Source organism: Ovis aries, chromosome 5 (genome assembly GCF_016772045.2).
Source record: "Ovis aries strain OAR_USU_Benz2616 breed Rambouillet chromosome 5, ARS-UI_Ramb_v3.0, whole genome shotgun sequence".
Classification (NCBI taxonomy): Eukaryota; Metazoa; Chordata; class Mammalia; order Artiodactyla; family Bovidae; genus Ovis; species Ovis aries.
The window spans coordinates 6,923,050-6,940,155 of NC_056058.1; the positions used below are offsets into that span (position 1 = coordinate 6,923,050).

The following is a 17,106-nucleotide window of genomic DNA, read 5'->3' on the forward strand; positions in this document are numbered from 1 at the left end:
ACTTTGCCTTTCCAGTGCAGGGGCTGTGGGTTTCAACCCTGGTCATGGGGCTAAGATCCCACACATCTTGCAGCCATAACATCAAAACATTAAATAGAAGTAACATTGTAACAAATTGAATAAAGAGTTTTAAATGGTCCACCTCCAAAAAAAAAAAAAATTTTAAAAAGACATTGGACGCAGTGCTTCATACACAAAACTGCTTAGTGTTTGGGTGGTACTTACTGGGCTGGCCAAAATGCTCCTTTAGGTTTTCTGTAACTTCTTATGACCATTTTGGCTGACCCAATATTATCAGCTTCACATTAATCTTTTTATTTTTATTTTATATGAAAATCTTCTCTAGCTTGCCCATTCAAGACAATCCACCTGCATCAGTGCCCCCACACCCATCTGATGCTCCCTGTCTGCTTATAGATAGATTACAATTCTAAGGCATAGATGATGAAACAGGTTTTATCACGTGAGGTATAAAAAAGAGATCATGATGGCTCAAGTCTGTGCAAGAGGGAGACAAAAAAATTGAGGTGAAACAAATAGCCAGTATGTATCAAACTCTATGAAGTGAGGGTATACTCACAAACCTACATCCTTACAAGACTTCTAAGGAGATAGACATTATTATACCAGCCCTTTGTTCATATTTCTCCAACACCCAACTGGTCATTAGAAGCCTAGAGAAGAGAATTTTCTGTGGAAGCTTCTCTGAATGGCGATCTTCAGCTCCTTATTCCTGAGACTGAATATGATGGGGCTAAGAAAGGGGGTGAAGACTGTGTAGGTGGTGGCCAGCAGAGTGTTACTGTCCATAGAATGGGGGCCTTTGGACTTGAGGTAGATGATGGAGGCAAAACCGTAGTGCACGACCACTATGGTGAGGTGGGAGACACAGGTGGAGAAGGTCTTGTGCCGGCCCTCAGCGGAGGGGATCCTCAGGATGGCAGCCACGATGAAGACATAGGAGAGGACGATGAGGAACAAGCAGCCCATCAGGGCCGTGACACAAAGCAGGATCACACCCATGGTGACAGAGGCTGTCTCCTTCCCACAGGCCAGCTTCAAGAGGGAAAGCACATGGCAGACAAAATGGTGAATCTCCTTAGACCCACAGAAGGTGAGACGAAAAACTATCAATGTCAACATCATCCCCATGGCCGAGCCACCAGCCCAGCACCAGGACACAAGACGGGCACAGTCACGGGTGCTCATGAGCATGTTGTAGCGCAGGGGGTGGCAGATGGCCACGTAGCGGTCGTAGCCCATGATCATGAGCAGGAAGGAGTGGGTGAAGCCAAACGTGAAGGAGAAGAACATCTGGCTGGCACAGGCCACAAAGGTGATGGACCGGTGGGTGGAGAGCATGTCCGCCAGCATGCGAGGGGTGACCGCAACAGTGAACAGGATCTCGGAGATGGAGAGGGCACAGAGGAAGAGGTACATGGGTGTGTGGAGGCTGTGCTCCCTCCAGATGGTGCCCATGATGAGCAGGTTGCCCAGCAGCGTGAACAGGTACATCAGCAGGTACAGCAGGAAGAAGGTGGGCAGGAGCTGCTGAGGGAAGTGGGAGAAGCCGATGAGGATGAACTCAGACACTGTGCTGTAGTTCTGAGCAGACGAGGATGCTGCACCTGGGGAGATCAGAGACAGAATCAACAATGGTTATAGCACAGGCTCTGATGTAGATCAAATGGAAATTTAAGAGCTGTATACTATTTTAAATGTCCTTAATTTATCTGGGTCTCACCATCTTCATCAGTAAAATGGGTGAAATCATAATACTTCTTACTATTCAGTCTTGTGATAAAGATAAACTGAGATTAAACGCTTATGTGTATCAAGTGCTTAAGACATAGTTTGGCCACTGGGTTCTCATTATAACCTTTTCGTTCAAAAGTAAATCATAAAATCAATTCAGAAATATTTCTAATTGACTAGTTTAAACATCAAATATCAAAGTTTTAGGGTAAAATAATATTGGGGCTAAATATACAAATTTAGATATTTTATTAAGAAATTTTATCCAGGAAAAAAGTGTGCTTAAATAAAGTCAAATTAGGTTATTGGAAAAGATTAATAAGATAGAGAGACAGAAAGAGAAGATACTAACAACAAAACATGAAATTAAAATTAGGAAGTAAATATAAATATAATGAATATTGGAAATTAATAAAAATAGCAAAACAGTATGTCAAAAAATATGAAACTCTAGATGAAATGAATGAACTCTTAAAAGAATGTAAAATTCCAAAACTGGCACAAGAAAAATTAGGGGTCCCAGGTACATAAATATTTTTTTAAAGTTTTAGTTAGTTAAAAAGCTTTCCTCCCTAAAATCATTTCCCCAATTGGGTTTGCAAGTAAGCTCTCTAAACTTTTAAGGAACAGTGGGTGAGTATCATATGCATGTTCTTCAACAAACAGAAAAATACATGAAATTGCCCAGCTCTTTGCATCAGGTCAATGCAATCTTGATTCTAAAACCAGGTAAGAATATTTGTAAGAGAAGATAATTATGAGCTCATTTTATCTACTCATGCAGATTTAAAAACTCATAGTAGGGTATAACCCAGTAAAATCTCATGGTAGTAAAAATAATATATTATGACCATGTAGCTTTGATTTATCCTATTAATGACAAGGATGGTTCAACATCAGAAAATCTATCATGTGATTCACTACATGAATAAGCTATAAAAGAAAAATCATATATTTATTATTATTCCAAATAAGGCAGGAATAATGTTCTAATATTCAACTTTTATTCACAATTAAAAAAAAAAAAAACTCTTGACCATGTGGGAAGGTGACTTTCATAGCTAGATTAAGAATATATACTATAAAGTCCAAAAAAGAGAGGATATTTGTATACAGGGATCTTCTTGATAGCTTAGATGGTAAAGAATCCACCTGCAATGCAAGAGACCCAGTTTCAATACCTGGGTCGAGAAGATCCCCTGGAGAAGAGAATGGCCAACCACTCCAGTATTCTTGCCTGGAGAATTCCATGGACAGAGGAGCCTGGCAGGCTGTGGTCCATGGGGTCACGAAGAGTTGGACATGGCCAAGCAACTAACACTTTCACTTTTTCATATGTACACATATAGCTGATTCACTTTGCTGTACAGCAGAAGATATAATAACATAGTAAAGCAACTGAATTGCAATAAAAATAAGTTTAAGAAAAGAAAATGCACCATAAAGCCAGCAAGTAGTATACTAATGGGGAAACTAGATGCATTATTTAGGATCAAGAACAAGCCAAGCATACTTACTGTCTCTGCTGTTCTTTAACATGGAACTGAATGTCATGAGGGATGCTACAAGGGAAAAAAGAAGATACATAAGGATTGGAAGGGAAGACTTGAGCATCTATCTAGAAAAGATAAAAGAATAAAGATGTAACATGTTAGAACAATAAGAGATCACAAGGCTACATAAAGAAAGATCAACTTTCAAAGATTCATGATCTTTCTCATAATATTATATCTAATAATTATCAAAGTATACAATTTAAGTTAAAATTAAGATAAAATTCCCAATAGCAACACCAGCTATACAGAAACCTCTCAAGCATTTTGGTTGCAGGATATCTTTACACTAAAAAATTACTGAGGCCCCTAAAGGGTTTTTGTTTGAGTGGATTGTAACAATTTTTACTATGTTAGAAATTAAAACCAAGAATTAAAAATATTTAATTATTAGTACATTTAAAAGAACACTAATAAAACTAGCACATGCTAGTAACATTTTTTAGTCAAGTAACATTTTCAGAAAAACTTAAGAGTGAGAAGAGTGGCTTTGTTGCACATTTTTTTTAAATACACTTAATATCTGCCTTGTAGGAGACAATTTGATGGCAGTGTCTGCTTCTTCATTCAGTCTAAAACATGTTGTTTTAGTTGAAGTAGATGATGAAAAACATTCTCACTGGTAGAATAAGGATCTCACGGACCTGCAGAAAAGTTGTCAGGGACCCCCAGAAGTCTTCACATCACACTCGGAATATCTCTGTTACAAAAACAGCTGGAGTTAACCAGAAATGTAAATATTTCAAAGACTTGAGTCTGAGAACCACCGACCCACAAACTGCAAAGGGCACCTGCGTTGGGTGAGAGCTAAAGACTCAGATGGACAAACTGAGAAGACCTCAGGCAGCCTCCCAAGATGGAGCTCTTCCCTAATGACCTTCTCCCCAGGACTGACCTCCATCCCCAGGCTGGGCAATGCTTCCCACAACTGTAGGGTTCTTCATTCCTACCATTCCCTCCAGGTCTCCCTCAGCCTGGCCTGCCTTTTCCATGAAGTGGCCAGTAACGAAGGGCAGAAGAATCTCTGCTGCTTGATGCTAACAGTGGTGCCCATAGGCCGGGGTGGGATTGGACCTCCTAGAACAGATACTGTCTGCTTATCTCTGCTGCAGCCTTTCCTGCTGGCTGCTCCCTAGGGTCTCTTCAGGATGCCAGCCTAGAAGATCTGTCTTCAGGGTCTGGAGAGGCTGGGAGGGGCCACAGGGGATCTTCAGGGACTGCTACCTCTAAATTTCCTCCAAATATCCACACACAAAAAGACTCCCTGCTTTCTGTACTCAGAAATCTCAGCTCATGTTCAGGGCTGAGAAGCTCCCAGTCATTGAGGAGGCTAGGTTGGACACAGATAATGTCATCAACTTGGGATCAAGGAAGGGTCAGAGGCAAGGCAGGAGCTGGAGAAATCCCAAGTGGGAATCAGTGACTCTGCCCTGGGGTGAGGGCAGCTGGAGGGCTTCCCAGACAAGGGTAATTGAGAGCTGAATCTTGGGTACTGGTTTCTCTCGGGCATTTTAAGTGTTCAACATCTATGGTCAAATTGGATCATCTTACTTCTCTTCTCAATAAAATTACACCCTATTCCCATGGTCCTGGTGACCTAGTCACATAGTCTGACATTCACATATGCCTCCCTGTTATGTTATAGAACACAAATATTTGGGGTTTTGGTGTTGTCCTTGATCTCTGACCCTGTGATAAGAGTGTCTTCTGTATGCTAATGAGATGACTGGTGGCTGTGGGTTTATCCTTATAAAACATCTTTTGTTTGCAACTCAAATATTTAACCTCATCTTTTAAGTTAACAATTTACATTCCACAGAGGAATGTGAATTCCTGGATCCTCAATCATATATTCCCAAAAATCAGCATGGGAGTCAAACAGATAAAAAGGTCCATAGGACTCTATTTATTCACATGTTATGTAACCTCTGCCAACATTTCCTTTCTGCATAATGAAATACCTGTAGGTAGCTTCTGATCTCTCTTTGTGCCATCTTGAGATAACCCTCTGCCCTTTAAACACACTGCCCAAAAAGATACAACTTTAACACAGTAATGAGAAATGTATGTGTTACTGAAAGTTAAGTGTGGGGAAAAGATTTCTGTAAGACATGAGCTAACAATACACTTTAAATATGTGTACGTGCTTACCTAAGCATTGATCCTCTTCCCTTTCTCCTTCCCTCTATCACCCTTCTTTCTCCTCTAAATCACTCTTTCTTTTTTACTTTCTCCCCCTCCTTCATTTTTGCTTCTAGTTCTCTCTCATAGCCCTGTAATTAATAAACAATTGCCATGGAGACAAATAATTTATTCTTTTTTATTTTTACATTTGTCATAGCTAAAAAGATAGTTATACAACACTGGACACTGTGCTTGATATAGAGAAAATTTTCAATGTTTGTTGGTTTTTATAATTATTTTCTGTTATTGTTTTTTATTTTATATTAGTGGGTAAAGAGAAAAATTAAGTCTTTTCTTGCTTGTCCATTCAGAAAGAACCATGGGCATCAAGGCCAACACTCATTCATGAGATGCTCCTTACTTGATCATAGATACATGTCCTAAGCCATGGATGATGGGATGGAGTTTATCACATAGTGTCATGAAAGAGTGGTGCCAGAAGGACACCTTCCTAACAGAGGAAAAATAAATAGCTAGTATGGAGTGTAGACATTTTAACACATCTGAATCCTTACCATAGTTCTACGGAGACAAATATTATGATCCTAGACCTTTTCTTCACCACCCAACTGGTCATCAGGAGCTTAAAGAAGAGAATTTTCTGCGGAAGTTTCTCTGTATGGAGTTCTTCAGCTCCTTATTCCTGAGACTGAAAATGATGGGGCTAAGAAAGGGGGTGAAGACAGTGTAGGTGGTGGCCAGCAAAGTGTTACTCTCCATAGAATGAGGGCCCTTGGGCTTGAGGTAGATGATGGAGGCAAAACCGCAGTGCACGACCACTATGGTGAGGTGGGAGACACAGGTGGAGAAGGTCTTGTGCCGGCCCTCAGTGGAGGGGATCCTCAGGATGGCAGCCACGATGAAGACATAGGAGAGGACAATGAAGAACAAGCAGCCCATCAGGGCCGTGACACAGACCATGATCACACCTATGGTGACAGAGGCTGTCTCCTTCCCACAGGCCAACTTCAAGAGGGCAAGGACATGACAGGCAAAATGGTAAATCTTATTAGACCCACAGAAAGTGAGATGGAAAACTATCAGTGTCACCATCATCCCCATGACCGAGCCACCAGCCCAGCACCAGGACACAAGACGGGCACAGTCACGGGTGCTCATGAGCACGTTGTAGCGCAGGGGATGGCAGATGGCCACGTAGCGGTCGTAGCCCATGATCATGAGCAGGAAGGAGTGGGTGAAGCCAAAAGTGAAGGAGAAGAACATCTGGCTGGCACAGGCCACAAAGGTGATGGAGCGATGGGTGGAGAGCATGTCCGCCAGCATGCGAGGGGTGACCGCAACAGTGAACAGGATCTCGGAGATGGAGAGGGCACACAGGAAGAGGTACATGGGGGTGTGGAGGCTGTGCTCCCTCCAGATGGTGCCCATGATGAGCAGGTTGCCCAGCAGCGTGAATAGGTACATCAGCAGGTACAGCAGGAAGAAGGTGGGCAAGAGCTGCTGAGGGAAGTGGGAGAAGCCGATGAGGATGAACTCAGACACTGTGCTGTAGTTCTGAGCAGACGAGGATGCTGCATCTGGGGAGATCAGAAGCAAGATGAAGGCCCAATGGTTAAAACAGAGGCTCTAACATAGGTTAAATGATAATTGAAGACTTCTGTACTATATAACTATCTTCTTAATTTTTCCGGGTCTCAAAATTTTCATCAGTAAGATGGAATAAATCATAACAGCTGTTGTCATCCCATAATGTGATAAAAATAAAATGAGATCAGTATATTAAATGCTGAAGACATAGTTTAGCTCCTGGGTTTTCCACAGAGACTACAAAATGAGAAGTTTTTGTTTTTTTTTGGAGGCATTGAAGACAAACATAGATGATCAGGATCATATTCTCTTGAATAATGCACCTATTATAGGAAATACTTATTTGGTTCTCAAGGTTGTAAAATGTTTTCCCTCTGAGAATATTTGTCTTTTAATTGATAATTTAATACATTCATATTTATTTTAATACTATGTTAATGGTACTCTTTTTTATGTGTTGTTTCATATTGATATTTACTGTTCTAAATGAGCTGAACAGAGAGTTTGAAAATAAGTCGATGGAAGAATATATGCCAGAAAAAATGTACCAAGTGACAGCTGAGGCAGTGATTTTGAAAACAGACAAAATGAAATTTAAAGAAACAATAATTACCTTCCATTTACAATTGTAACTCAAAGCATCAGGTTTCCATGGAGAAATCTTCTGAGAAAGAAACCAAGCTTAGGACATCTTATGCCAGTGTGAAAGGGAACTTTCAGTAAGTAATGGCTTAATGTTAAATGCATGCCAGAACCAGATTGCAAATGTGCCCACTGGTCAAAGCTGATTGCCAGAACAAGGGATCATTGTACAAAGAATGGAGGAACAAGCTAAATGACACCACGAAGATGCAATCAGACAAATCTAAAGATGGAACATGCTACAGAACAATTGATTTTGTAATGTAGATATCACTCTCACTAAAGAATATGGAAAATTCAAGAGACATAACAAGCAATTGCAATATACAGTCCTAGCTAGTTTAGATGAGCCAGTGTAAATTAATTTTAAGGCAACATGGATGTTTTCATTATGTTATGAATGAATAATTAGGTATAAATAATGTGAGATCATTATTAACTTAATTATTGAGCAGGCCAAAAAGTTTATTCAGGTTTTTCTGTAATATCTTCTGGAAAAACCTGAATGAACTCTTTGGCAAACCCAATATTAATTTTAAATGTGATCTTGTGATTTTGTGCCTGATTGGAAAAGCATTCTTAGTTTAAATGCAGACTGAAATCAAAAATTACACAGACACACACACATCCACACTCCAAGAGAAAAAGAAAATTATTTTATTAAGTATAGAAGAACATCAAAATGACTGGCATAAATATCACTAATCTATGTAACTGTATACTTTGGAATAGGAAGTAATAAATAATGAGCATAATTTCAGGGAATAGATATAAACAGGAAAAGATAAATCAATATAAGATAGATAGATGCAATATGTAGCTAGATTTGCTCAAAGTGTAGAAAGGCAACTTGTGAATTATTAATTAGAACACAATTAATAATATTTGTAAATGGTGACTTAGTAAAGAATCTGCCTACAATGTGTGAGACTTGGGTTCTATCCCTGGGTTGAGAAGATCCCCTAGAGAGGGCACAGTAACCCACTCCAGTATTCTTGCCTGGAGAATCCTCATGGACAGAGGTGCCTTGCAGGCTACAGTCCATGGGATTGCAAAGAGCTGGACATGAGTGAGTGACTAAGCACAGAACAGCATAAATTAGTTATTGGATATATTTAGACTCTTCAATAAAGAGATATTGAACTTTTTTTTATAAGAGTTCAGGGAACTTTTACAAAAATTGAACTTGTATATAAGACAAAAAGACATTTCCCATGAATTTCAAGTATAAATATGATGTAGATTATAGTGCATTAAAAGGAGACTTTGTTGAGCAGTAGCTTCTTAGATCCACTGTGTTTGGGAGCTAAAGGTTGTATTAAATAATACTTTGTAACAATAGTAAAATGTAAAGTAAATTTTAATACTTTGTAAAATTTTATAATTAAATAATTCAAGCACCTAATGTCAAATTTTAAACTAAATTTGTACTATGAAAAAATACACAGCTTTCAATATATTTATGGAGAAATTTTTATAAGAAAAAAGTCATTCTTAATAAAATCAAAATCAGGTTGTTGTAAAAGATTAAAACAAGGAGAAGATACCGATAAGAAAACAAAAAAATTAAAATTGAAGAATAACTAGAGAAATAATGGATATTTTTTAATTAATAAAAATAGAAAAATACAAGTTAGGAAATTTTAAATAATACACTGAGGAAATAAGTTTGGAATATATAGGGAAATGAAGCTTAGAAAACTATAAAATTCCAAATCTGGTGCAAGAAAAAAATAGAGACCTTGGGGACTCAAGTCAATTTTGAGGAAACTGAAAAATTTGATGAAATACAGTCATTCCTCAATAACCTTGGCCCCAATGGGTTTTCAGGTAACTGCTCTTAAATTTTTAAGGAACATTTGAGGAGTATCTTATACTCATTTTTTAAAGCCAGAAAAATCATATGGAGTATGCTCTTCCCGTTTCATTAAGTTAATGCAATCTTGGTTCTAAGTCAGGTTGAATGTTAATAAGAAATGAAAATTATGGGTCCATTTCACCTACCCATGCAGAGTTTTAAAAATTAAATGTTCTTGCCTGGAGAATCCCAGGGACGGGGGATCTTGGTGGACTGCTGTCTATGAGGTCGCACAGAGTTGGACACAACTGAAGTGACTTAGCAGCAGCAGCAGCAGCAGCAGCAGCAGCAGCAGCAGCAGCAGCAGCAGCAGCAAGAAGACATAGCCTAGTCAAATCCATTCTTTTTTCAAAAATAGCATATGATGATAAAGTGTTTTGACTTCTCCCATACATGACAAGAATGGTGCAACATCAGAAAACCTACCATCTGACTCATCAGGTGAATAAAGCAAAAAAAAAAAAATCATATAATTATTTCTATCAAGGCAGGAATCTATTTCCTAAAATTCCAGTCCTATATACATATATTTTTTAAGGTAATGATATGCAAAATCTTTATTTTTATAATCTTTGGACAAGGCAATAGAACAAATTTGGGTTAAGCTCCAGATCTCAAACAAAATCTTGGAGGACCTATAAGATTGATGGGGGAGAGTCACTAAGATCAGATCCATACTGCTTCCAGTCCTATATTTATGATTTTAAAAATTGGCATCTATTTAATATAAGTACTAGTATATATACATAAAACATTGTTTTATAATACAACATAATGAATGATATATATGTGTGTGTGTATATATATATATGTACATATATATTTATATATACACACACAATCATTTATGATTTTAAAAAGCCTCCGCAAAATGTTACGGAAAGGGATTTTCTTAGCTAGGTAAAGAATATGCACTATAGGTACTGGCACAAAACAGACACATACAATTAATGGAACCGAATGGAGAGATCATAAATAAACCCACACACCTATGTTCATTTAATCTATGACAAAATAGGCCAGAATATAAATTGGAGAAAAGATAGTCTCTTCAATAAGTGTTGCTGGAAAAACTGAACTAGATGTAAAACAATGAAATTAGAACATTTTCCCACAGCGTATTAAAAAATAAACTGAAATGGATTAAAGACATAAATGTCTTTACATCTCCCACCAAACTCCTGGGAGAAAACATAGGCAGAACATGTTTGACATAAATTATAGCAATATTTTTGTCTCCTAAACCAAAAGGAAAAGCAAAAATAAGTAAATGGAACCTAGTTAACTTTAAAAGCTTTTGCACAGCAAAGGAAACATGGATAAAACAAGAAAACAGCCTACAGAATGGAAGAAAACATGACTGAAAAGGGTTAGTATCCAAAACATACATCTCAATATCAAAAACAATCTAATCAAAAAATAGGTAGAAGATCTCAGTCATCAGTTTTCCAAAGAAGACGTACAGTTGGCTAACAGGAACAGGAAAAGATGTTCAACCTTGCTAATTATTAGAGAAATGCAAACAATAAAAAGAGCTATCACCGCACATCTGTCAGAAGGGCTATCAACAAAGTCTACAAATAACAAATGTTGGAGATGATGTGAAGAAAAGGAAACACTTGTACGTTGTTTGTGGCAATGCAAATTGGTACAGCCACTATGAAAAGCAGTATAGAAGTTTCTAAGAAAAAAACTAAAAATAGAACTACCATATCATTCAGCAATTCCACTCCTGGTTATACATGTGGAAGAAATGGAAACACTTATGTGAAAATATACATGCACCTCAGTGTTCATGTCAGGACATTTTACAATAGCCATGATTTGGAGTATCCCAAGTGCCCAAACAGCAGATAGATGGATGGCTTAAGAAGATTAATAATATTATTAATATAAATAATATATGTAATGGAATATTATTCAGCCATGAAAAGAATGGAATTCTGCCACTTGCAACAGCTGGGTGGACCCGACGATATTATGCTTGTGAAATAAGAAAGAGAAATACAAATACTGTGCAATATCACTTATAAGTGTAATCCGAAGACTAATACACACAGATGTATATGTAAAACAGAGACAGACTCACAGGTACAGGAAACAAACTGTGAGTACCAAAGGGGTGAGGGAAAAACTAAGGGTAGGGCATTGAGAGTTACCAACTTTTGTGTATAAATAGATAAGCAACAAAGACACATTGTATAGCATAGGAAATCATAGCCATTGCCTTGTAAATGGACTGCAGCCTACTAGGCTCCTCCATCCATGGGATTTTCCAGGCAAGAGTACTGGAGTGGGGTGCCATTGCCTTCTACCATAATAACCTTTAACAGAATGTAATTTGTAAAATTAATGGGTCACTATGCTGGACACCAGAAGCTTGTGTAACATTGTGAAACTCAACTGCATTTCAATGCAAAAACACCTTAAAACAGAATATATGCTACAAAACTAGCAAATAGGTTACTAATGGAGAACTTTAGATGCATTATTTTAGGAGCAAGAATCCAAGGTTACTTACTGTCTCTGCTGTCCCTTAACATGGAACTGAAAGCCTTGAGCAGTGCACTAGCGAAAGGAAAAGAGAAGGCATGCAAGGTTGGAAGGGAATGAACATGATTATGCACATAGAGAAGTTGAAAGAATGAAAAGGAAGTTTATTAGAACAAAAGAAACACAGAGTTTCAGAAGGCAAGATTGACAAAAAAGAAACATAGTATTTCTTATAGTATTATACCAGTAATCATTCAACACATATAATTTAAGTCAGGTAGGATAAGACAGGGCAATAAAAAAGGCAATAAAAAGGCTAATAGAGTTTTGCCAAGAGAATAGACTGGTCATAGCAAACACCCTCTTTCAACAACACAAGAGATGACTACAAATGGACATCACTAGATGGTCAATACTGAAATCAGATTGATTATATTCTTTTCAGCCAGAGATGGAGAAAAAACAAGACCGGGAGCTAACTGTGGTTCAGATCATGATCTCCTTATTGCAAAATTCAGACTTGAAGAGAGTAGCAAAAACCAGTAGACCATTTGGATCTAACCTAAATCAAATCTGTTACAATTATACAGTGGAAGTGACAAATAGATTCAAGGGATTAGATCTGATAGACAGAGTGCCTGAAGAACTATGGATGGAGTTTCATGACATGGTACAGGGGGCAGTGATCAAGACCATCCCCCCAAAAAAGAAATGCAAAAAATCAAAATTTTTGTCTGAGGAGGCCTTACAAATAGCTGAGAAAAGAAGAGAAGCTAAAGGCCAAGGAGAAAAGGAAAGATACCCATTTGAATGCAGAGTTCCAAAGAATAGCAAGGAGAGATTAAAAAGTGTACCTCAGTGATCAATGCAAAGAAATAGAGGAAAACAATAGAATGGGAAAGACTAGAGATCTCTTCAAGAAAGTTAAAGAAACCAAGGGAACATTTCATGCAAAGATGGGCTCGATAAAGGACAGAAATGGTATGGACCTAACAGAAGCAGAAGATATTAAGAAGAGGTGGCAAGAATACACAGAACTATACAAAAAAGATCTTCATGACCCAGATAACCATGATGTGATCACTCACCCGGAGCCAGACAGCCTGGAACGCAAAGTCAAGTGGGCCTTAGGGAGCATCACTACGAACAAACCTAGTGGAGATGATGGAATTCCAATTGAGTTATTTTGAATCTTAAAAGATGATGCTGTGAAAGTGCTGCACTCAATTTGCCAGTAAATTTGGAAAACTCAGCAGTGGCCACAGGACTGGAAAAGGTCAGTTTTCATTCCAATCTCAAAGAAAGGCAATGCTAAAGAATGTTCAAACCACCACACAGTTGCACTCATCTCACATACTAGTAAAGTAATGCTCAAAATTCTCCAAGCCAGGCTTCAACAGTACATGAACCATGAACTTCCAGATGTTCAAGTTGGATTTAGAAAAGGCAGAGGAACCAGAGATCGAATTGCCAACATCTGTTGGATCATTGAAAAAGCAAGAGAATACCAGAAAAATATCTACTTCTGCTTTATTGATTATACCAAAGCCTTTGACTGTGTAGATGACAACAAACTGTGGAAAATTCTTAAAAGAGATGGGAATAACAGAACACCTTACCTGCCTTCTGAGAAACCTGTATGCAGGTCAAGAAGCAACAATTAGAACTGGACATGGAACAACAGACTGGTTTCAAATTGGGAAAGGGTTATGTCAAGGCTGTGTATTGTCACCCTGCTTATTTAACTTGTATGCAGAGTACGTCAAGTGAAATGCCAGGCTGGATGAGGCACAAGCTTGAATCGAGATTGCTGGGAGAAATATCAATAACCTCAAGTATGCAGATGACCCCACCCTTATGGCAGAAAGTGAAGAAGAACTAAAGAGCCTCTTGATGAAAGTGAAGAGGAGAGTGAAAAAGCTGGCTTAAATCTCAATATTCAAAAAACTTAGATCATGGCATCTGGTCCCATCACTTCATGACAAATAGATGGGAAAACAATGGAAACAGTGAGAGACTTTATTTTCTTGGGCTCCAAAATCACTGCAGATGGTGACTGCAGCCATGAAATTAAAAGATGCTTGCTCCTTGGAGGAAAAGCTGTGAGAAACCTAGACAGCCTATTAAAAAGTAGAGACATTATTTTGTCAACAAAGGTTCATTTAGTCAAAGCTATGGTTTTTCCAGTAGTCATGTATGGATGTGAGAATTGGACTATAAAGAAAGCTGAGTGCCAAAGAATTGATATTTTTGAACTGTGGTGTTGGAGAAGACTCTTAACGTACCTTGGACTGCAGGGAAATCAAACCAGTCAATCCAGAGGAAATCATTCCTGAATATTCATTGGAAAGACTGATGTTGAAGCTGAAACTCCAATACTTTGGCCACCTGATGTGAAGAACTGACTCTTTGGAAAGACCCTGATGCTGGGCAAGATTGAAGGCAGGAAGAGAAGGAGATGACAGAGGATGAGATGGTTGAATGGTATCACTGACTTGATGGGCATGAGTTTGAGCAAGCTCCAGGATGTGATGTTGGACAGGGAAGCCTGGCATGCTGCAGTCCATGGGGTCGCAAAGAGTCGGAAAGACTGAATGGCTGAACTGAACTGAGCATAAGACTGTCAGCAATGACACAGACTATAAAGAAAAGCCCTAAACATCTTGTTCTCGGGATACTTGAAACAAAAATTATTGTGTTTGCAAAAGGTCTTTTCTCTGGGTAAGTTATCACTACTGATCTTCACCGCTTTAGGAACTGAATCTGAGAATGATTTAAAATATTTAGTATTAACACATTTCAAAGAACAATAATAAACCCATTACATTTTAATATAGCAATACTTTTAGGAAAGCAGGTGCATTTTCAAAAACTAGTGAGAATAGTGGTCTGGTTTCAGATTTTCTCGAATATGTTTGATTTCTGGCCTACTGCAAGACAACTAGATTCTGGTGTTTGATGCTTAACTTCATCTGTGGCAATGAAGCATATGACAAAAATACATCCTGACATGAGCTGGGAAAATAAGGACCTGATGGCCCTCTAGAAATGGTCCCTGGAACCCTATGGGTCCTCATATGACATTTTGAAAATCTCTTATACAAAATATCTAGGATTTAACCAAAGACATGCAATACCTCCTGAGACAAATATTTTAGTCTATAACAAACATGTAGAGGATGACTAGAATACATGTAAAATCATACATACTACTGAATAGGATGACGTAATATGGTAATAATATCTCTTCTTCCCTAAATTATCCTGTCAACACAATTGCATTAACTACTCCATGAATGGATTATAAATTTAATAATTATACTAACCTTCTTCTAAAAATAAAGTCAGAGTGAAACTATACATCTTATAAATTGAAGCAAACAGGAGAAATATTGTATGTCTTCCCAGATATTGTGACACATTGTAGAGTCACAGTCATTTCTGACAATGTGAACCAAGAATAGAAAAAGACCCCGGTAAATTGAATGGATATCTCAGAAAATACCCCATCATTATAAAAAATCTAATATATGATAAATATGGCAACACATATAAAGGGAAAGATGCATTGTTTACTAGTTTCTGGTGGGAAGACTGATTCTTTTATGAAGCAAAATTCATCTGAATTTCTACCCAAGACCACATACAAGGTGGAATCCAGATGGATTCAAGAGATATATGTGAAATATAAACCATAAAGTTAATGGGAGAAAGTGTATGAGAAATACTTTGTGGATCAAGCTGTGAGTGGAGAAGGATTTTCTAAACAAAACTTTTAAAGCACCACCCTAAAGGTGACATGAAAACATCAGCGTTTTGAAGTTTGGTTCCACAAAAGATATCCTGAATAAAGTCAAGGAGCAGATGGAAAATTGGTATAAGATCACCTGCATTGTGTAAAACAGGTAACACTCTCAAGAAGCATAAAGAAGTAGGACCTTGATATAGGTATGAGCAAAGGATATGAAAAGAGAAATCACAGGAATTACTCAGGCAAATGAAAAGATGCTCAAAGAAAGGACTGGGGGGAATGAATGAAAGCAATGGAATTTCATTCTGTATATATTCACATGTACATATTCCATTTCTCAAATTGGAAAATGCCATGGTGATTGGGCAATGGGGAGAGGGGAACCCTCCTGCACTGCTGGTTGGAATGTAGAATGGTGAAAATTAAAATATAACATGCTCTCTACACCAGCAAATTCATACCATATCATAACAAATTTGTTAAAATTCATAGAAGTTATAACACAAAGAGAGACTTCTAAGGTAAACTATGAACTTCAGTTAATAATAACTAATCCATTATAATTGATCCACAGTAAGTACCAGATTATTACATTTGCTTAATAAGTAACAGCATCCCAGGCATCAAGACACCAGGTATCTGTAGTATCCCTCTGTCCCAAGATCATGACAACCAAGCTATCTCTGAACATGTCCAATGTCAACTGTAGGGCAGGACCACCCCAGATTAAGAACTGCTGACCTAGGAGCAGCAAAGCGAACCTAAGCTGGGTGAGAACCAATGATTCAGAATGGGTAAACAGAAGAGCCCCAGCAGCCTCTTGGGAATGAAATCCTCTCTTTTGGACCTTCTCCCCCATCCTGACTCCATCCCCAGGCTGGCCAGAGCTACCCACAACTGTCTGATTCTGCTTTCCTACCCTCTCCCTTCTGATTGCCCTCAGCCTGGCCTGCCTCTTCCATGAAGCAGTCAGCAGAGAAGGGCAGACGATGCTCTCCTGCCTGATGCTCTCAGTGATGCCCACAAGCAGGGATGGAGTCGCACCTCGGGCTCCTGGAAGTGATCTTGTGTGCTTTATCCCTGCTGTGGGTTTCCAGCAGGCTGCTCCCCAGGAAGCCAACCTTGAAGCTTTGTCCTCAGGGTCTGGGGAGTCGGAGAGGGACTTCAAGGGGCCTTTGGGAGCTTGTAGTGTCTACTCCTTCATCTCATTATCCACATACACAAAGGTCATGAGTCTCTCCTCTGCCCAGAGAGGCATGAGCCCCTGCTGAGGGCTAAGGAGCTCCCAATCTTGGGGGGGAGACAGGGCTGGAGACAGATGT

At 38.6% G+C, this 17,106-nt stretch overlaps 2 protein-coding genes across 2 annotated transcripts; both read right to left on the reverse strand.

Annotated features, from left to right (window-relative positions):
- Positions 1-666: 666 nt before the first annotated feature.
- On the reverse strand, positions 667-1,536 carry LOC101119986 (olfactory receptor 10H4-like). Its single transcript, XM_042249431.1, has one exon. The coding sequence runs from the start codon at positions 1,513-1,515 to the stop codon at positions 667-669; it is 849 nt and encodes a 282-aa protein (XP_042105365.1). The 5' UTR covers positions 1,516-1,536.
- Positions 1,537-6,068: 4,532 nt separating this feature from the next.
- On the reverse strand, positions 6,069-6,938 carry LOC114114771 (olfactory receptor 10H4-like). The gene has a single exon (XM_042251008.1). The coding sequence runs from the start codon at positions 6,915-6,917 to the stop codon at positions 6,069-6,071; it is 849 nt and encodes a 282-aa protein (XP_042106942.1). The 5' UTR covers positions 6,918-6,938.
- Between the last annotated feature and the right edge of the window lie 10,168 nt (positions 6,939-17,106).